The 21,820-nt window shown below is 36.4% G+C and overlaps 1 protein-coding gene across 2 annotated transcripts in view; it reads right to left on the bottom strand.

Moving 5' to 3' along the window:
* Positions 1-8,652: 8,652 nt before the first annotated feature.
* DYNC2H1 (dynein cytoplasmic 2 heavy chain 1) overlaps positions 8,653-21,820 on the bottom strand; it is a 155,707-nt gene continuing 142,539 nt past the window's right edge. For both annotated transcript variants that reach the window (XM_039563927.1, XM_039563935.1), the window contains exons 86-89: positions 20,121-20,230; positions 19,709-19,790; positions 13,103-13,219; positions 8,653-9,230 (exon numbers count right to left, since the gene is read on the bottom strand). In XM_039563927.1, coding sequence (XP_039419861.1) covers positions 9,072-9,230; positions 13,103-13,219; positions 19,709-19,790; positions 20,121-20,230 — 468 coding nt within the window. In that variant the 3' untranslated portion in view covers positions 8,653-9,071. The remainder of the gene's footprint in view (positions 9,231-13,102; positions 13,220-19,708; positions 19,791-20,120; positions 20,231-21,820) is intronic.

Here is a 21,820-nt window from a genome sequence, read left to right as displayed (position 1 = left end):
CCTGGAAAGGGAATGAAATCTGCCCTTTGGAAAAATTAAGAAAACCTTTCATTTGTAGGAAAGAGAAGGAAATGTACACGGCTTTACCTTACTGCTTTTGCCTGTTGCTGGGTGCATTAGCTTTTATATTTTTCCCCCAGTATTTGTAGTGGCAGCATGCTGGATCAGTTGGTATGTGGTTCTGATCTAAACCAGCAATTTTCACCTTCCATTCACGACGGCAGCACCCGGTCAGATGCTAAATTTTACTCATCTTTGCATTATTCCACTGCAGAAGTATTTTCTGGATTACAAAGCATACAATTCTTCATCAAGTCAATATATTTTCAGTGTGGACTAAATTCTACTCTTCAGGGTAGCTGGCATGATGCCAGTGGGTGACAGGCTCTTCCGACTGCAGTTGCTTCACATTCTAGTATTGAAGCACTCCACCATTCCTCAACAAGCATGGCAAATCCATTATTTAGGATTCTTCAGTAATTTTAAATTTTTTTACCACTTTGTTTTTAGCTTTCCCTTTATTTAATTTTGTTCTGTTCAACTTTTTATTGGTTAGGAAATTGCTGTGTTTCACTTGCTTTTTTAAAATCTGCATCAGCTTTCTTTTACTTCAGTTTAGGCTGGTTTCCAGTTTCACTACTTTGGACCTTTTTGTTTCCATCCAATGAAAGATAACAAATTCAATAATAGTAGAATAAAACATATTTCAAACATCTAGCTGAAGCTGTTGAAAAATGAGATTTACAGGGATTAGTTACATTGGCATCACAAACACAAGACAGGGTAATTTTGACTTGCCTGCGGCAACACAAATTTCACATCTCATCAGCTCACTCCTAGAAGCAGCTTTGTGCTAGGAAGTGATCAGCTTGAAACCTTCAGGTTTGTTTCTTATAACTTCTGGAGTTGACCAGGAAATGCAGTCAGGATACTTTTATTTGTATTAATTCCTGTGATTCTGCTGTTGCTGCTCCAGGCAATCCCTAGAAGCAGGTGTGATACAGTCTATTCTTTGATATGAACTGGATCATAACTGCCAAGATATGAAAAAAATTCTTCATTCCCCCTTAACACTATTTCAGTGAAGTTTTCCTCATTTTATCTACCTTAATGGCCAATCACATATCAGATGAGTTAGAGGGAGGAAGGAAGGAAGGAAGGAAGGAAGGAAGGAAGGAAGGAAGGAAGGAAGGAAGGAAGGAAGGAAGGAATTTGGAAGGAAGGAAGGAAGGAAGGGCAAACTAAAAATTGACTGATTACCTCTTTGCTACCTTTCAAGATGATCAATCATACAGCACCTAAGAGAGAGGCATAAAGGGTACGCAGGTTAAGAGAGAAGTGACCCTTGGGCACAGCATGTCTGAATGTAGAAAAAGCAGTAAAATTAATGCAGACTTCTCCTTAAAGAAGTATGCTGTTGTACTGAAGAGCCACAGCAAATATTCTTGCCTGGGATTCCTGCCCTGGTAAAGCTCAAGTATGAAACTGAGATCCTCAGCTGCTGTAAAAGGGCACAACACTACTCACTCTCTCCCTCCATCTCTCTCGCTCTCATTTTTTCTTGTTGTACGGTTTAGTTTCTTTCTCCCAACTTCTCCCACGTTGTGAAAATCCCTGTATACTGTATCAAATTATTTTCCTGACTCCATCAATAAATTCAAGCTTTTTTAAAGGTTAACAAATTGTTTCTCTAAAATCTGACCTCAAAAAATCCATGCTGACCTTCCTTGTTTTTGAGATAGTTGAGTATCAGATTTTTTTGGTTTACAATTTCAGTAGGCTTTACATAGAACAAAGTCTTTATGGAGGATTGTTAAAAAACCAACTTTTCCTTCCCCTAGAACCACAGCCACTTACATGATAGGTTAGACACCTACATTGACCAGTAAGGCAACATTGTGCTGGAGTTCTTTGAGTTTCTTTAGGACTCTTGGATGAGGACCTAATAACTTATTTCTTACAAGTATTTTCTAGTTTCTTCTAAAACATTTTATTTTGACAGGTCAGTTTAAAATGATCCCTAAGGCTCATCCCTTATTTACAAAACACAGAGCAAGATGTCAGTATGGGAACCACACTCAGCTTCTCTGAAATGAATTTTGATGTAAAGAATTTAGATTTCTGTTGTGGTCTTGCCTTCCCTGAGTACTCTTTTTGCACTTCATCTAATAACCAAATACTCCCCTTGGCAGGCATCTTGCTTCTGAAGTATTCAGAACATTTATTTTTGGTTTTATGCCTTAAGTGAGGTTCCTCTAAATTGTTTTTGGCTTGCTGTATTATGGTTTAACATTTCATTCATCCATTTATTCCGTGAACTGCTTCATTTTCCATTGACTAACCCCTGAACTTGCTGATAGCTTATGAGGCAGCAGTAAAACTGAAGGACTTGCAGGTCATTTCTATATGGAGCACAAAGTAGAAAGAGCAAAATTACATTATTTTCTTACTGTAATTTATACACTGTGCTTGAAATGATGAACATGTAAATAATCCACCAGACAGAGGCAGAGTGTATTTCAGATTGGAGGGGACACTGTGAGGTCCCCAATAGCACGGTCAGCTCTGAGGTCAGAAAGGACTGGTCAGGGTTTTATCCAGTCCAATTTTCAATACTTCCAAGCACGGTGACTGAACAACCTCTCTGGGAAACCTGTGCTTGACTATCTTCAGGGGGAAAATATTTTTCCCTGTATGCAGTTATCTTCTGTCCCCTGTCCTCCTGCCACAATATCTGATAACCTCCGTGTAGGCAATGGCAAGCTGCCAGTAAGTCCCTCCCAGTAAAAGCTGCCTCTTATCCAGGCTGAACAAGGCCAGTTCCTTAAGCCCCTTCCCATAAGGCATGTGCTCCAGCACCTTGACCATCTTGGGTAACTATCTCAAGTTCTCCAATGTCTTGCTTGGACTTTCTCCAGTATATCCATGTCTCTCCACCGCGGAGCCCAGCACTGGGCCCAGAATGCCAGATGTGTGTCACCAATACTGTGCAGGGAAGGATCACCTTCCTCAGCCTGCTGGCCTGCTGGCCTGATGCAGAGCAGGAGGCTGCTGGCCTTCCGTGCTGCAAGGGCACCCTTCTCCTCACTGCTCCTTCTTCCTATGCAGATACTGAAGATGCACAGAAACAGCTGCAAACAGGCCAGAGTGGTCAGTCAGTGCCTTTTCCACTTGCACAAACCAGGCATCTTGAAGGAACAAGAAATCCACTTTCTGAATCACTTATTTCTATAAAGAACTACATCATAACTAACTAGAAGCATTTTTTTTAAGTTGTAGCTGCTTATTCAGCGTTGCTGTAAGAAATTTCCTTTGGAACGGACTGTTGATGCAATGTTGTATAAATTGTCCTACCTCCCAAACCCCACTAAGCCCCCTGTGCCAGTCTCTCACCAGGGTCTAGCCCACAGTACCACCTAGTGGGAGACGCTGACATGACCGTGCCCATCCCAAAATCGCTCTGAAGACACTGTCATTTCTTCCCAATCTCAGCAGGGAGAGAAAAGTGTATGAAAATCCTCTTAGGTGCAGTAATAGTACCACGTGGGATTGCATGAGGAGAACTCACCTTGCCAGGGGCTGAGACGAGTCAGCTCTGACGATGAATTTGCCTATCTGAAACACTTCATAAGCAGGATTACTAGTTACTTTTTCCAAGGCTGATCTGTTGAGAAGATCCATATCTGCCACTCTGAAAAATTAAGTGGCTCTAACACTGGGGGAAAATGATGAAGAATACATCTAAGACTTCTTCTAAAGAGAGCTGGGACAGCTTGCTGCCCCCTGAGATGCAAAGTCAGTAGCAACTCTGACACTTCTGTAGAAACTGCTCCCACTTAAGAGTACACAGATCTGACATGCACCTAGGGCATCTGCTCGCTGCAGTTCAGGCAACTTCCTTTACAGGATCACCAAGCAGGAATGAACACCACACAGGGTACTTACTTACAGGGTACTTACACAGGGTACTTACATGTCCTCAAATGACATGTGCTCTCAATTTCTGTGTTGGAACAAGACACTGCAATGCAGATGGCTTTGATGAGAAAAAAGTAAAATAGCAGCATATTCTAACACAGGGTGAATACCCAAAAGCTTGCATTGACTAGCCTGTCATACCTACACAGCCATTCTAGAACTGGCTTGTGCAAAGATTTCTGGATATTCTATCGTGATTGTTTATGTGATATAATCAAGCCAAATTAATTCAAGTTTAAAATAGAAGGAAATAACCACCTCAATTTCCACAAAGATCATATCCTAAGAACTATTCCTGAGGCCAATTGCAGCCCCTATTAAGAGTAATATTATAAAGCTGTTCAAAGAAGTAACACCAATTTTGCTCCTTGATTTTCTAAAACAGGCCAGTGAAAAGTCTTTCTGTTTGCAGCAAACATATAGAAAGTGAAAAAACCCTCTTCTGTTGCTTTCTAGGTATCTTACATAAAGGTCATGAGAATTAGAAGTAAGAAATTTAAAGACTGGCATTTCTTAAAACACATTCATTTGGTGAGCTCTGCTGTAAGGAGCTTCAGTATCTGAAATGAAAAGCAGATCCAGGAGATGGGGCTGAGTTATGCAGCCTCACTGGCTGGAGGCCATGAGCTGAGGTGAAGGAGAATGGCCTCTCAGGCATATGGAAAGCTTCTGATCTGTGAAGAACTCCAGTGCACTGATGAAGCTGCACACCTTCAGAGGAGAACACAGCGTAAGAACTCACAGAGGCTGAGCTTGGTTTCTCAAATGTGACCTGGTCTTTATTGGTCTTGAGACTCTCCCACATGTAGTTTCTTATTCACACCTTTCATTTTCAAAGGGTTAAAAATGTAAAAATTAAAGGGAATTAAAAATACCTATTTTTACTATGTAAAACTATTTTTTACTATTTTACTATGTAAAACTTCATATGGAAATTTCTAGCCCTGGTAAAGGCTGCACATTTTTATTATGGTAACCAATATTAAGTATAATTTATGCAAACCCTTTTTTTTTTGATGAAAGACAATCTATCAGATTAATAAGTCATATAATTCATATTTGATGCTTTTGAGCATGGAGTTCAGGTTATTACCCCTTCAGCTCTAACAACAATATAGCTGTTTGGGGACAAATTACTGCTCGTCTGAGTATTGGTCTCTGAAAGCTGAAATAAAGAAAACTGAGGGGAAAGACAATTTACATCACCAGTTCTATTTATACTCAGCACAACTTGCATAACTTGCCTTTCACTGCTGCATTTGGATTTTTATGAAATGCTAAAAATTTTCTGGGAAAAAATCCTAAGTCAACTTGACTTAGCACTAAAACATGTGAGGTATTCTATCAACCTCATAGGTCTTGTTTCTGAAAGACTGTTTACCTCAAATAGCAAAAAGTGAGTCTGACTCTTCAACAAAAGTATATTCTTCTGTTTGGGCACACAGCACACTCTGTGACAGTAGACTTGCAGTGAATTTGCTAAATGCACCAAACAGCATATCTTCCAGTGAATGACAGCACCAATATCTCACAGAAAACTGACTGCTATAAGGTGTAAAAGAAACTGTTCCTTTTTAAATTTAAAATAAATGCATTTACAAAAAAAAATTTGTATTTTAAAAACATTTAGATATTACTGCATAATCTTCATTATTTTCAAAGGTTTTGTTATTTGTTTAAGGTTTTTTCACTTTGCATTTTGTCACTTTGATTTCTGTTGATAACAATTTGCACTAACTGAAGATATGCCTTTCTCAAGTCTTCAGAAGAGAGTGTTTAGAGAGTAGCAATGTGTGTTTTCTAAGATCTCTTTATATATCTCTTTTTAGTCTTACAAGTTCCTATACCCTTGAAACTGAATAGCAGAACAGACTCTTTCAAACCCTGGTCCGACCATTAAGGCATTTCTGACATTTTTATTTCTTGTGTTTCCTGATTCATACTTCTCAATGGCCTATGCATGTGATACAGCTGCACTTTGGTGGTAATAAAAACTCTACAGTTCTGTTTTTACTGCCAAAAATATAATTCCTATGATCTAGAGTAGCAGTTACCTATAGTATCTTCCGTTTAGATTACAACATTGGGTAGAAAGAAAGCACATTGTACATTGCAAGCAGACAATACGTATCAAGGAACACATGATAAGTCATTTCTTTTACCTCTTTAGGTCATCTGGGAGCCATCTAAAACATGAGGGTTATAACTCCAGTTATGAGAAGCAAAGATTAGTGAATCACTTAAACAAAATAAGTATCAAACATACTGCTTAATATACTGTGAGTGTAATATACAGCTCCCAAGGTTTGGGGGTCTTTTTGTGATGGTAGTATTACATAATTAAAAATCTACTAGATTTCAAGCTGAAAAATTAGTTTGACATTTAAATCAGTTTATTGTCCTGTGCTGAAAAAAATAAAGACATCGAAGACACGTAGGAAGAGAGAGCCTTTCACGTCTGTAACCAAGATCAGTCTCAGTGGGCTCAACAGGACCTCTGTCCAAATAAAAATATAACTCAATGCTCCAGTTATAGCTAAACATTAAGAAGGCTGGGTTTTTTCATATCATTCAGGGACGGTCTTAGAAAGAGCAGAAGCAAACAGACAGTTCTAGTAATGTGAAAGGGCTCCAAACTGAGAGGACAACCAAACAAAATGAGATTTAATCAAGCTGGCTAAGAGAAGGCTCTGACAGAAATGCATGAATGCATGTCCTGGGAACAAAACTCCTGATGCTGTGAGGTGAGAAATATTCCACAGTTGTAAATCCATGCCAGTAGTGGATGATAGAAGAGGTAACAAACCTCCAGAGATAGGCCAGTTCTGAGGGGTTAGGATACAGACAAGTCATCAGTAAGAAACTGAATCAGTTCCTGACCCTGAAACAGAAATACGGTGTGATAGGTCTGGAGGAGTCTCTTTTCTATCTATTCTTTGTGATAGCATCAATATCTGTTTATTAGTAGGATGAGTAAAACTAAATATATAGCAAGAGGAGACTTGAAAAGAGAGACTTTAAATAATAATTGTACTTCTCTTGGCAATATGGAAGGCATTTTGAAGCTTACAATGAGGAGAGAAAAAAAATTTAAAAAACAAAACATGAAAATCCCCACAATATTCTACTAATGATTCACTTCAGGGATTCTACCACTCACCACAGTAGATTTTTACTTCCTACTACAAGCAAGATTGGTCATCAAAGCCACCTACTACATCTCTGGTCTTTACTTTCTGTACAAGGTAGGTGAAAATAAGATGTATTATTTTCCAGACATATTTGCCCTAACAGGCAAAACAGCCTGAATAGCTGAGTATCTCTGTATTTCTCTACCTGCCTACAAAAGAGAAGCCGGAATTTGTAAGAGCCAGTAGATCCCTCAGTTTTGAGAGATAGGAAAGCTGAAATCCAGTCTAGGTTATGAAAATGTTGGATCCAAAAGGGAAAGTTGCAGCATGTTCTTTACATGTGCCTATGGGAATTAAAAGCATGCCCTCTGCAAAACTTTTCATCTCCAAGAAAGTCTAGTATGGCAGAATATTTTCTCTGGACAAGTCACTCTCTAAAACCACACTGAGCTTGTACATAGATTTACACAAGAGCTTTTGTTCTGATGGAGATTGTCATTTTTTTCCCAAAATTTTCTTCAGAGACAATTTATTTCCAAATTTGCTACCTTTTTACTCCTCAGTGAATCAGAGTGAAATACATACGGGAAGATGAGGCAATTATCTGAAAAGTATTAAGTAAGTATATTCTGCTTTTTGACAGGATTCAGTTTTAAAAATGTATGTTCAATGTATCAAATTATTTTAGGACAGTTTTTAATTAGAAGAACAACTAAAATGGAAAACTTTCCACAGAGACAAAGATGAGAAGAAGAGAGAAAAACTCTTCAGGAAGTTGACCTGGAGAAAAGGCCAATCTTTTCTCTGCTTTCTTTCTCTCTCCCTCAAACCATCAATGAAAAATATCAGGAAAGTGAAATATAGTCTTAATTTAAATACTACTTCAAAATGAAGATAAAGTCTATCAGGTATCTCAGAGCCAAACCACCTATTTGTTTTCCAAAAAATCCAAGAAAGTGCTATTTTGCCTTTGGCTTTTAAAAATATCTTCATGAGGTGTGTAGTTCCAGTTAAAAATTAGACACTTTCAACTGTTACGCTGAGACATCAGTAATGCTGCTTCCTGCTGGATTTTGGGATTTTGTCTAATTGCACTCCAATGCTGTGACAGCATCCCATGATACATCATGAAAGTGAAATCAACCTTGGGTATCCTGCACTAAGAACAAGATTCCAGGTGTTCCTCACGTCACCAAAAGCACTATTATACCCCTCTGTTATTCATTTAACAACTGGATGGAAATCTCTTTTTTTTCGTCTAAGGAAGTGTTTGGCTATTGTGAGCCTTTATGTGCACATTTTTACTGGAATTTAGTACAGTTTCATAATTGTTTTTTCAGTAACTTTTAGATAATCACCATGATAGTAGCCTAACTTTGTAACGCCACATGAATTTGTAACTCTGCATGAAGTTAGTGGAAGTCCTATTATTTACTACTTATACAAAGAAATATAATTACAAGTAAAACATCATTAAAAGAGACTGAAACATTTATCCTGACTCTTATCCTCAAGTAAAACATTAAAGTTCAGTTACAAAAGGTAAGTTTTATAGTTTTATTTTATTAAATATCAGAGGAACATGAATAACAGTTCCAAAAGAATAATGAAAAAAACCAATCAAAGAAAAAAATGCTGACTTTGAATTTATATTCAGTATTTTTGGGCAAACTAGAAGAGATTTCAACAAGTTCAAGAAGAAATACAGCACATTACAATCTTAAGAAATGCCCCAAATTAGCAGTCTGCTGAATAGTGCCATGTTAATTTTTACAATATGCCACAAAGATACACTGAAGTTCTATCAAGTAGAATTATTTGAATATATCTTAAAAAAATAAGCAGGAATTAATAAACCATTGCTTTAAAAATATAAAAGAATTAATCTAAAGTTCTCTTTTAGTAAGTAAGAAATTACATGTTTAAATGTCTCTTAACTTCATGAATTAGCACAGTTTCAGATTACTGATTTTTTAAAAATAAAGCAGCACCACATTGAATCCACTGGTCCTGGTTTCCTCCACAGGGTACATCAATATTTGTAACCACACGGTCTCTCTCCACACTACTGTAGACTGGTAAAGATATACATTCCTCTGGAGAATATGGGCCACATGCATCCTGTCAACAAACAAGCACTTAGTTATCACCTAAAAAGGCAACAAAACACGAGAAAGCAATAATCTCCACTGGCATGGTATTTAAAGCTAAGATACAGTTTGGACACTGCAGCCTTGGGCAAGAAAGTCTGCATTCAGGCCACTAAGGAGAAGGATTACCAAGGAAGCAGAGACTTCAGAAAAATTGCTCGCTCCGTAACTCAAACACCAGGAAGTACCTAACAGGGTGATCCTATGAACTAGGTATAAAAACCTTCCTTCAGCTAAAACCCTCCCAAAAACATGCCAAAAGTGTCTGCAAACCAGGGCAAGGGAAGTGCTGAACAGTTTCCTGCAGGGAGAAAGCTGCTCAGGAGCCCCTGTGCTGAAGTGCAGTGAGCAGCTGTCCTGGCAGGCTGGAGTCCTGCGGCGGCCGTGCCCTTGGCAGACCCTACTGCCGCTTCCATCCCTGCTGCAAACCCTGCCCTCCTCCCGGGGCACAGCCCCTGGTGTGATCCAAGATACCTGCAAGCATCATACTGCAGGAACTACAATCTGAAAAATCTTACCCCACACATTTCAGGCTATTTTATGGAACTGCTCCTCTCTGCTGTCTGCACACAAACTGCCTTGGTTGCAGTTTGCTTTTAGGGCTTTGCATGGGGCATTGTCTGTATGTGTGACCCCAGAACTGAGCTCAAAGACTCAGTCTAGACTTCCTACAGCATTTAATTTCAACCCATAATGTATTTAGTTACTGCAAATAATTCAGGGTTTGATTCAACTGATATATATTAAGCATCACACTCAAAATGTCCCTTCCTGTCAACAGGAAAATGTCAGAAGATTGTCACAAACCAAATAACAAAGCAGCACACTTGTCAGAAAAGAATTTAAAATAAAAATGAGTGTCATTTTAACTCAGATCACATCAAATGTGACTTAGTGATGCTCCAGTATTAGAAAATAACTAAAAACGGGAAAAAGGAAACATGCAAACAGTAACTGTCTCCAGCACTTTGCCTTGCATGTCAAGTGTAAAACCCTTACTGAAGAATTTTTTTTGTCCCTTTTGAAAATCAACTTCCCCTGTCTTTTGGACATCAGTGTTAAAATCCTTGCAAAAGATCGATGTGCAGCAATATTTGTATAGAGTAACTTAATAATCAGGAACTCAGCTGTTCTCAGAAGGATTGTACTTACCCCGTTTATCCCTTGGTTAACACTACTGAAGAAGACAAAATGCTAGCCAGTCTGAGAGTAAAATTTTAATCAGAGAATTAAGTTTTGCCAAAGCTGGGAGCCAGAAGCTGGCCAGTTTGCCTTTAAAGACCTTTTTTTACACTTTGTAGGGACAAAATATTCTTGTGCCTTTCTCAATCCCACTGATGTTTTAAGGAATTACATTATTGGAGGGTTGAAGCCATTCTGTGGAAGTCTTTTTGAATCACAAATCCTTATGTCCTTGGCTTAAGTACAGTCCAAAAATTCTCTTTGTCAGACCGCATCACACACAGTTCCATCCCCTTTAGTGACGCGCTTCACAGCATGGGACCTATCAGTGGATTAAAACTGGCAAGGACCTTCACAGTTTAATGAGAATAAGCATCATGTTAGCAGCTCAAAATATTCTGTTTTGAGCACTGCAGCATTTTGAGGGGAAATCCTGTAGGCTACTTTAAGTTTGGTTGAAAATTACTTCAAAGCATTACATTATAAACAGATTTTTGCTCACTAGATTTTAGAAGATGTATTTATGGAGAAATGAAAACAAATTCAAAACCTAAGAATCCTAAGAAAATATGTTCAATTTTATGCACGCTTCTCCCAAGGAGAGATAATGAAATTAAGAGAAATGCATGATATCCCATTTTGCTTTGGTTTCTGAGCACAGTATTTGATTATAGTCAATTTTTACAGTGATGGTCACAGCAAAAGAACTCAAGGGTAGACCAATTCAGAAAAACTCTCCTTAGAGAGACTTTGTATTTAAAATCTGGGCAGTTGACAAGTTATGGCCTGTGTTTTATGAGAATTGTATTTTTTTCCAACACAAAGATGTCAGTTGCTACTCATTTCAAATATAAGTACATTTGAGAAAGTTTAATTCATGGATTATTGAAGAATCTAATTTTTTAATTTTATAGATAAAGATCTCTGCTGATTTCACGTATAACTTCTGGATCCTACCTTTGGAGTTTAAAAAATACAGTCTTATTCAGAAAAGTACTAAAAAATCTGTTCTAACACAAGATGAATGTTTTTCAGAACAATGGGAGGACTACTCACAATTCTCATTTTCAATGTGTTTCCTCTTGGTGTTACCATGGAAAATCACATATATTGCCATCCTCCACCATCCACCACTGAGCCAATATATTAGAATGTCTGGCAATTCTGTATTTATCCCATGCACCACCTCTCAAGTAAATTAGAAATCTGTTTATTTATCTGAAAAAACCAAACCCTGTAAATACTGAAGAACTGGAAAATCTTTCACTGGTCAGCTTTGTAAGAGGTTTCGTGATGTTTTCATTTTCTGTCCTTTTTTTAAAATTGTCACTATTTTCTTTTCTAACCAAGCTGGGAGCAATGGTGCAGATGGTGTCTAGCATTTACTTCTGTGTTCAACGTCTAAATCTGTTGACCTTTACACTTCTAATGCTGTACTATAATATAATGCTATATTTCCACTGCTGGAAATAACAATGAGAGAAAAAAAAAGTTGGCATACAGCAGTGTGTTAGCAATGGAGCTCCTTGCACAATATCTATCACAATATACAACAAAGGTCATCATTGCCATAATTTATCATAATTAATAAACTCAATTCTAACTGAAATTTCAACTTTTTTTGGTCCAGTGAACTTTTCTCTCTAACAGTTTTCTAACTAAACATGGCTTTCTTTAGTGATAACTCTGCTGAGTTATGTGGCTTGCCAAATAATAATCTCCTACAGTTAATGAATTTATCTGCCTGGCGAGTTAATTTCTACAGGACAGGATAAAAGTTGACATTTTTCTCCATATATATATTTACATAATACACTGCTAATTTTATTTATTGTGATAAAGATGCAGGGAGAAAGATGCATTTGCTACTATTTCTCACTTTCTACATTTCCATTTGATTTTTGTTGTGTTTTTTTATGTCCATGTGCATGGGTGTTCATGGGCTTGTCTCTCCCCGAGTTAGCGGTCTAGGTTGTCTCTAGAGTCACGCCTAGACAGATTTATCCCAGCTACCTTCTGATGGGATGGGCTTCCTAAATGTAGGTGGGATGAATTCTAAAATAAGCAATTTTTTAGTTAAAAGACACATCCTTGAATATATTCTATGTGACTTCTTGAGTTATTTATCAGTGACTGCTAGGATAATTGGAGGGCAGAAGCAGCAACAGTTTTTACTGTTTGGATTACTTTGCTCTCGTCTTAAAATCTGCAAGCACTGGCATTTTTTAAATTAGTTTAACTAGGGGAAAGGCTTTCTTTGCTTACAGCTCACATCATATTCTCTCTTTTTTCATTGCTGTTGCATTTACTTTAATATTTAAAATGCAAAGAAAATATATTCTAGGAATGAACTCCCAAACACATGTACACATTTACTAAATACAGGTTTGGAAATATGCTGATGTTTTTAAAAGACAAATAAAAAAAGGTATGACTGAAATAAAGCCCTTGCCTTCATCTAAGCAATATAAGCTAAAGAATATTAACAAAATTATAATAAATTTCTGTCTTAAATAAAGTAACTGTTTTTCCTAGTAAAGACTGGGATTTTTATTTTGAAATGGAAGGAAAACAGGTCAGCAACATCATACTGAAAAGCTACTACACAGAAAAAATCAAATTATGGGTCTTGAAAGTTTAGGGCTTTTAATAATTTAGTACCTGTGGAATCCAGGCCATGTAACAAGGGAGAACAGATGACACACTGGGAGAATCATGCAGATTTTCTGAAAGTCGATTTCCATCGAAATGACAACCTTCCAGTTGTAAGCCACTGATCTGCCATGGAAATACAAAATATTCAAACATAAATAATAGACTTAATATGCCAATAATGATTACATTGTGCTTTAATAAATGATGAACCTTTTTACTGTGACCATATTTTTAAATAACAGGAAATTAATTATTGTTATGTCCTTTGTGAGAATAGGAAACATGATTTAAAAGCAAGATCTGGACCACACTTCAGTGTGAACTTCCTCTGATTTGGATTCACATTCTTTGATATGCTGGAGAAAAATACCTGTAAATGTCATCAATTATGAAACTGCAGTTGCCTGGCATTAGATCAATGGAATTATGATAGCAACAGCCAAATTCACAATCATTATAATGTCTAGAAGAAGAGAAGAATAATCACTGCAATAAGCATGATTTCCTGCTTGGAAATCTGAGCACAGCTTTCAAAGAATGGAATGTACAGCTACAGAGCTTCAGCAGTGGCAAACAAAATATATTGAAATAATATGAGAGAAAATTTTATTTAGCAAACCCAGGATTTCTTAGATAAACTGTTGTTTCGCAAAAAAATTAAAGAAGAATTACAGCTGCTTCTTTAAGTAAGTATGCAATGCTTTATATGCAACATGTTTCAAGTGTTTTCTTTTAATGAAGTCATTTCAGCCTCTGAATTACAGGTTCTCTCTTTTCTTCTCTGGAGTCTTCCATAAGTTAGTGACAATTATACTTATTCAGGATTTCTTAAAAAAAATCTCCAGTATTTGTTGATCATATTATTTTCTCCATTACAAATAACACCAGTTCTACTACTACTACTACTTGTTATTTTGGCCTGCTGAAGAGAGAACTTCAGTTTTAACCGCAGTAAAACTTAACTCAATAACAACTTTCATGCAGCTTTTTGAAAGGCTAACTCTCCAGCTGCAGCTCTCTAACAGAAGCTACAATCTGAAAATCATCTGTCTGTTATACTATCATACTAAAGCACTGAATTAAATTTATCATGGCTGAGGATGGCTTTCACCAAATGCAAGGTTCATAAAGCAGTGCTGGAATTAGGAAATACAGTGCTGCTGGAAACTGAATGAGTGACCACATAACCAAAATGGAGAAGAACGTCATTTTCTAATATATTTTCCCTTGCAAGAAATTTTAAAACATCCACCAGACTGCAAAAAGGGGTTAAAGTATGATGTTACAATGAAGATCAATATCATAGAAGATATAATGCATATAATTTGCTTAGGTAATTTTAGTATTCTAAAATTATTTATTTGACACGAAAAGATGGAATTAAACAGTAACACAATGGGGGTTACTGTCATGCTTGAAAAGCAATGCTGTCCTCCCAAGTGTTAGGGGTTTTTAATTAATAATGTAGTAACTGTAAACTAGCTAAGATTACATTTTGCATTTTTAATATCTAACTATTCTTTTTATTGTAGACAGGCATTACACTCTTCAAGAATTTGCTTCTTTAAACTCACATTTCTCTTTTAACACTTAGCTGGGGACTCTTCCTTACAATGTGTAAGATGCAGATGTACATAAACTAACATGAAAAATAATTGTTATAAAACATGGCATTTAAAAAGGACATAGAACAAAGCTGTGTTTCTGTCTGTTTTCAGATAGACAGTGACCAGAGAAGTGACAACATTCTTTGGAGCAATCTGTGCTTCATACAGAATAGGACTTAGAGTGAAACCACCAAAACTTGTGGGTAACGTGAACCAAAACAACCCCATGGAAAGTTCAGAGTAGACTTTTTCTCTAACTTTCACAAATTATTATAACAAGTCCTCAGTGAAATGAATGATATTTTTCAAGTTTTTATCTGGAACTGCAAAAACTCTTTTTATCCTTCAACCTCTTGTCAAAAGTTTAAGGTCTGCTCTTTGTTATGAAGGTGGAACACTATTCTCACTTCTGCTGCCAAGTCTGTGATCTCTTCAGGTATGTTGCTTTTAAGGTACGGTGTTAACCTTTGATATTTTGCACCACTTCTTTTCAAACTCAAAAACTCTCTATGCAGAGAGATTTTGGAAAAAGCTGGCTTTATGCAGAAAAGTTTGGGTGTCAATAATCTTTAATGATAGCCTATATACATTCCAGTGCCACTTCTGCCTTGAAACAACAAAGATTACGAATAAAAGTATCCTAAATGGCATAAAATGAAGAAAGTCTTACTAATGAATATACTGAATCTTTAACACAGACTCCTTCCTACTGCTCTCTGTTGTTAAGGCCTCACTTTATAATATGCACAGGTCCTAGATTATACTTTATCTCACTACAACTCTGATTGAAAGCTTTCAAAGCTCTTCCTTACCCCTATCACACAAATATTAGGAAGATTCATCTCCTATGTTATTTTTTCTGTCCTTCTTGCTTTCTGCAGGGAGTAATTTTAGGGAGTTTAGTTTAATAAATAAGTTTGGCAAAGTTATTGCAGAAAGACTGGTCTGATGAAGAGGTTTTAAAGTTTATTGCTAGGGTGTTCAAAGGTCTGGCCATCCTGAACATCTCTGAAAGAAATTTCTATAGAAGTGGGTCACCTATTGAAAAAACTTTTTACTGCACGTTTCTTCTTTTGATATCAGTAGTCCTTTTGACATTATAGTTATGTAAAATAATACCATTTGATCTCCTGGAAAACTTCAACCAATGGTAGAAACTGTTTGAAGATTAAGAGCAAATTTTTGCTTTGATTCAGTATTAAAAGATATTAAGAAAAAAATCAACAATACCAGAACAATGTACTTTCAAGACACCATTTGTCTGAGTACTCCCATAGCCATGTTTTCATTTCTATAATAAACAGTATAGAGAAAATACAAGTACTATGAAAAACATGAATTTCACAGCATCTGTAATATAATCATAATATCTGTGAAACTCAGCAGAGAGTTAATGGCAGGAGTTGACCATAATTTTTAATTTTTAGAAAGAATTTGGCAGTTCACAGCTATTGGTACTAGTTTAGGTTCAAAAAAGTTATTTTCACACATTCCAGACTATGTTTCTTTAAAATACCTTTGTAGAAAGTGTGCTGATACCATGGTCCAAAGTATGTCTGTTTCTAAATTTCTAATTCTCTGCAACAGATTTTCCCTTACTAATTAATGCCAAAATTTCCCATGAAACAATGCAAACTGCAGCGGAATTCAGGAGTCATATTTTCACTTCATTACCTCTGCAGGCCTCCATCATTAATTTATTGGTATTTCAGGATGGAGGTATACTGTAAAAAAGACCTCTCAGGATGCCTTATAATAATATATCTCTCAGTTGCTAAGAGTATAGTTTTGATATCAATACTCATATTGTGAATTTGAGACTTTCAATAATTTTTTATTTTTCACTATTTATATTAAGTTCTAACCAAGGTCATATTACTTACTACCCAATAAGTCACTTGCCATGTTTCTTCCTTTCTTTCACTCTTTTCTACAATACAGAAAATGGAAGGCCAAAAGGAATGACTACCTGCTTTTGTACAACAGCACAATCAGTGCACAAAGCAAACCAAGAGATGTATTTGCATATCAATCTGTGATTATAGTGCAACAGCCATACATTTTCAGTACCTTTTGTTAAAGCAATTCAGAGTGCTATTAAAGAATGTGTAATTTTATACAGATTGATTCTAAATCAAATATTCATCACCTCCTACTAGAAGAGATCCACTCCACATCATACATCTAAACCATCACCTGAATTGACACTGATAATTTAACACCTGATTTGATAATTCATACAGACTTAGGTGTGTTCTTGCCCTGAGTGTTCCTCTGCCTACTTTGTAGTTTCGCTGACAGTATTAGCACTGCATGCTTCTAACTTACAGATGATCACTGGGTAAATTATTTGTATTTTTAGGCATAGAAAGATCAAATATCTACAATTGCTGAAGCTTGATGCCATTTTTTAAAATCACAGGAAAACTGAGAAAGCATTTTCATCACACAGATCATAAAGAGATCTTCTTCTTTTCCTTATCACAGAACAAATTCTAAGCCATCAAAACCTTTTAAAATTAAAGGTAAGAAAAAATGTTGAAGAATACGTCTTCAAAACCTGACAGTGTTACTAAGAAAGTTACACAGAGTATGCGTAACTATCAGGTTTAAATTCATCTGCATTCCTACTTGTGCCAATCCTTCAACAGAGACATTCTATTAGGCTTTTAAATATTTGTTGATTCAGGGACTCGAGCATGACTCCCCAAACCCTGAAACAGAGTCCCCCAACTCTGTGAGTACAGAATCAAGTCTCTCAGTGGAGTTAGTTACATAAAGTGGAATAACACCATTAGCATCAATTGAGACTGACAAACCTCAGAATAGCCTACACCTGGTCTGGTTCCTGTAGGGGAGTTTGGTAAACTCCAAATTTCTGATTTAGGTGGAGTAAAACAAGGTCCCAGCTACCTCATCACAGTATAATGTTTAAGGACTTAGCTATTCTGCTGATTGATTTTTGGTTTTTTTTTGAGTTCCCACTCCGAATAGCTTCTCATTCTACGAGGTTAGCCTGAATTTTTGAAACTGCAGGTATAAAGTTTACCAATATTAAAATTCATATGGCTCAGGCAAACCAAGCTTAATGTGCAAGCTAGAGGATCCTTATCAAACAAGACACATTTTAGAGAATGATTTTTCTGAATCGATGACATTTTTAGGCCCTAGCTACAGTCCATGTGGTATTTAGCTTTACTAATGGGAAAGTTTCTCCTCAGCTCTCCACGAGCATGAGGAAGGACTCATGGTAGGGAAATCTAAATATTCAGCATTGCAAAGTGTTCCAAAGCGTTTCTGTTCATCAAAGATTAAAAGAAGCAGTGAAAATACTAGTGAATACTTACTAACAGAGAATCAATGAATATTTCTCTTACAGAGGAGAAGATAATACTCAAATCAAGTGAAGAAACATGACAAGATTCTTATGTTTTGCTAAAAATAACCACTCACCTAACTGCTTGTATCATTCCCAGGGCAGAGAATTTGCTCTTAAACAAAATTCTCTTTTGATTTTCAATCCCTTGTAGAACATGACACATTCTTGTAAAGCATTAGATTATATACATTAACCTTTTTGCTTACATATGATATAGACTGTTAACAGTGTACTTTAACTAGTATTGCCAAAAGTTTACCACATAAATTCTCACACATTAAAACATTTTAAACCTCAGTTAGAAGTTTAATAAAAACTGGAGTACTGTTACAAAACTCTTCCCTCTCATTCTTTATTTGATAAGCAACTATTTCAACCTAGCAACTGTAAAATATTGTGGTATTTTTTAATAGATGAATATACTGAGATAATGTTATTCAGGGTGTTGAGATACTTGACATTGACTTCAGACATTTTTCAAAAATGTTAAGATGGTTTTGGAGAACTTTAAGCTTCTGTAATCTGCAGCTGATAGCCAGCCTACTGGAATGACTGGCCTGAGATGTGAAACTCAGTTTTGCTTACTGTTATGGACTTAGAAGTCTTGTCTGAATCTGTAACATTAGACCATGTGACTTGCAGGCTCCAAGGTTGGTCCTATACCAGGTTTATTCCTAGCCCTAAAAGTCCCTTGGTTTATTAATCTCAAAGTTCTACACCCCTATCTTCTCACGCTTCTCATGCTTCTCATGAAATGAAGCAGGCAACCATTTCTCTTAATTAAGTATCAAGACTGAAAACTCCTCAAAATTACATTTTCTAGTTCCAGCAGGAATTAATTCAACAAAGTTCAAAAGACTGTACTGTATTAAGGTCAGATTGGATGATTACAGTTATTGCAGGATTATTTTGGGATCAACATACCTGTAGGAAGACATAGCACAGAAAATTTATTTTGTCAATTCCCTACAAAATTAAGTATAAAAAAGGTGCACAGAGACTTGTGCTGACCGAAGAGGTAGTTTTATCTGGAATGTTAAGCAGCTAAATTAAACCGTTTGAGGATTCATCTCTATTTTGCTGTCTAAGCAATCAGTAGTGACTTTATGGCTGCTGGCTATAGGCTTAACCGGTCATTAAAGAATTGTTGTGTCTTTATCATATCAAAAACTAGTCATCTTACTTTGGTTTACTCCCTTAGTAGTCTCCTTTCAGTGACTAAAGAAATGCTAACACATGGCCTTAGACTTACAGATTTACGTGTGTATTTCCTCTTGCTACAAGCCGCTTGTCTTTCTGGACAAGAGTGAGATTTTAACTGCAAGAAATTGCAGCTTCAATTTTCATCTAAGAGGTGGTTGAAGATAATGGAGCAAGAATAAGCTTAGTTTTTAAATGAGAACAGTGATGAGGGAGGAGAAAAAAGGATAACTGCTTTCCTTTTCTAATTTCTGTGGAATTTTTGCACTGCCGTTTTTGTAGCTGTATACCATTAACCAGCCTTTTTATCTCAGGTACTCTAATGTATTTACAGCTCAGTTTTCCAGAAAGTTTATGGACAGATGATTTGGACTGAACTGATAAAACATCCTCATAAAATCCTAGTAAAATATTCTAGTAAAATACCTTAACTTGGAGTTTGCCTTCCTGTATTCGCCCTTTCCATGAAGCTGTAAATTTAAGGCTGTCCACTGAACAGCTCATTACTCTGCAATGGAAACACATATACAGTAAATCTTACGGACATGTAACAACAGGATATCAAACACAAAACCAAACCCCATGTATTTTCAATGTGTACCATATCATATTAGGTCTTACTTTGAAGAAAAATACATCTCTAACTGAAAAAAACATAACAATCAGCATTTAAACAAGTAACAGCTATTTTACTTCAAGGCAAGAAATAAAAGTAAGATGACTGATGACAGCAATTGACAAAACTTTTTGGATCTGTGTCCTGAAAATGAAATAACCATCCTCACACATAAGGAACACTGGCACATTAGCACAAATAGGCACATTAGTTTCCCCTCACCTTGCAGTCTCCTGGCGTAAGGCATTGAGAAAAGTGTCTGGATGAAACAGCTCGGAAAGGTCAAGGGTGTCCGACAACAGTTTCTGTTTCTCTGCTTTTTCTACCCAATTCTAAAAGACAGAATATTTTCAAAAAACAAAGAAAAAAAAAAAAAAGAAAGAAAAACATGGGAAAACAAAAAATCCTGGAATTATTATTTGATTTTTCAACATTTTGAGTTAATGTGGGTATGCCAATTATTATGATTAATGAAAAATGTTTCTGTGAACATACTGTAACCTCAAAGCTTAATATTAATTTCAATTATTTCAAACTGATGAAAAGGAAATTAACACCTTTTTAAAATATAAAGAAAAGCAACAGTTTATGTGTAACATGACTCATCCATTCTAAATAAACTCATGTTTCATTCTTTTTTCAGTGCAGCTTACTTTGCACAGTGAAAATTCATCATTGTACAGTGAAAATTATCATTTCAACAATTTTATCATTGTTGAAACCCTTTCACCTTTACTTACAGGGGAGTTCATGTTTTCCATCAAAAGGGCTGCCATTACTGTGTTTGCTTTAATAAGTTCAGGAAAATAACTGCATTCCTTTAGGTAGGCTTTAGACCATTCTTTTGTATAAATGACAAATTATACTGAAGAAACACTTGATTTTCAGTCTGCAGTTATAGTTTTTAGAAGTACTTGCCAACAGGCTTTTTTAAATACCTCCTACTACTATGTTGACGCTGTCATTTTTAGTGTATTAGTTTGAGACGTGAGTTCACAGAATTTATTATAAGATAAAAATTGGCCCCTGTTATACGTGGTAATAAATGAGTCTAATAAAGGTGGGGGGAGTAACTGTCCTCAATTATCCTTACAGAGCACATGCCTCAAACCTCTTCCACTCTTTCTGCCAGGCAGCTATGAAGCCTGTTAGGAGCAGCAAGCTCAGAATTTCCCATCAATGCAACACCTTATGTGCCAATGTGAGAAAAGAGACACACATCGCACCTCGCAATCTTTATCAACCATGCATCCCAAGAAATGCAGTCTGAGTTTGATCCTCAAAACATTAACAATCTTGGACTAAAGAATTTGCTATCATCAAACAAGTTATTTAGATACCTGGGTGGTTACACAACAGTCCACGCTCAAAATCCTCTTCTGAAACTTTTACAATGAATCTCTTTTGGTACAGTTTCTTTATATGATATAGCCACAGTCCTGACTATGGCACTGTAGTATGAACCTGAAGTCACTGTATAATCCACACTATAAGTAAGCTCTTCACAGAAAGATTAAATCTTCAAGGCCAGGTTGGATGGGGCTCTGAGCAACCTGGTCTAGTAGAAGGTGTCCCTGCCCATGGCAGGGGGTTTGGAACCAGATGATATTTAAGGTACCTTCCAACTCAAACCATTTTGTGATTCTACTAATACTAAGCTAGAAACTAATCAGAGAATAAGATTCTACATGCTATCACTAAATAGAGAAAGACAAGTCCCATTCCTTTCAAAATACCAGCTCCCAGGAAATTATAAAATTGCCATAGTCACTGAATAAAAAATCTTGGGAGTTACACTCTCATCACACAATGCACCTGCCAAGCACCTATATCTTGATTAAAAAGTACTTTAGTGTATTGTTTGGACTGCAAACTGATGAATAATTCCATAGAACCATTTTGGAAGTGACAAAATCATTTCA

Source organism: Corvus cornix, chromosome 1 (genome assembly GCF_000738735.6).
Source record: "Corvus cornix cornix isolate S_Up_H32 chromosome 1, ASM73873v5, whole genome shotgun sequence".
NCBI lineage: Eukaryota > Metazoa > Chordata > Aves > Passeriformes > Corvidae > Corvus > Corvus cornix.
Note: the sequence above shows the minus strand (reverse complement) of the source record. Positions and strands in the feature narration are given on the sequence as shown.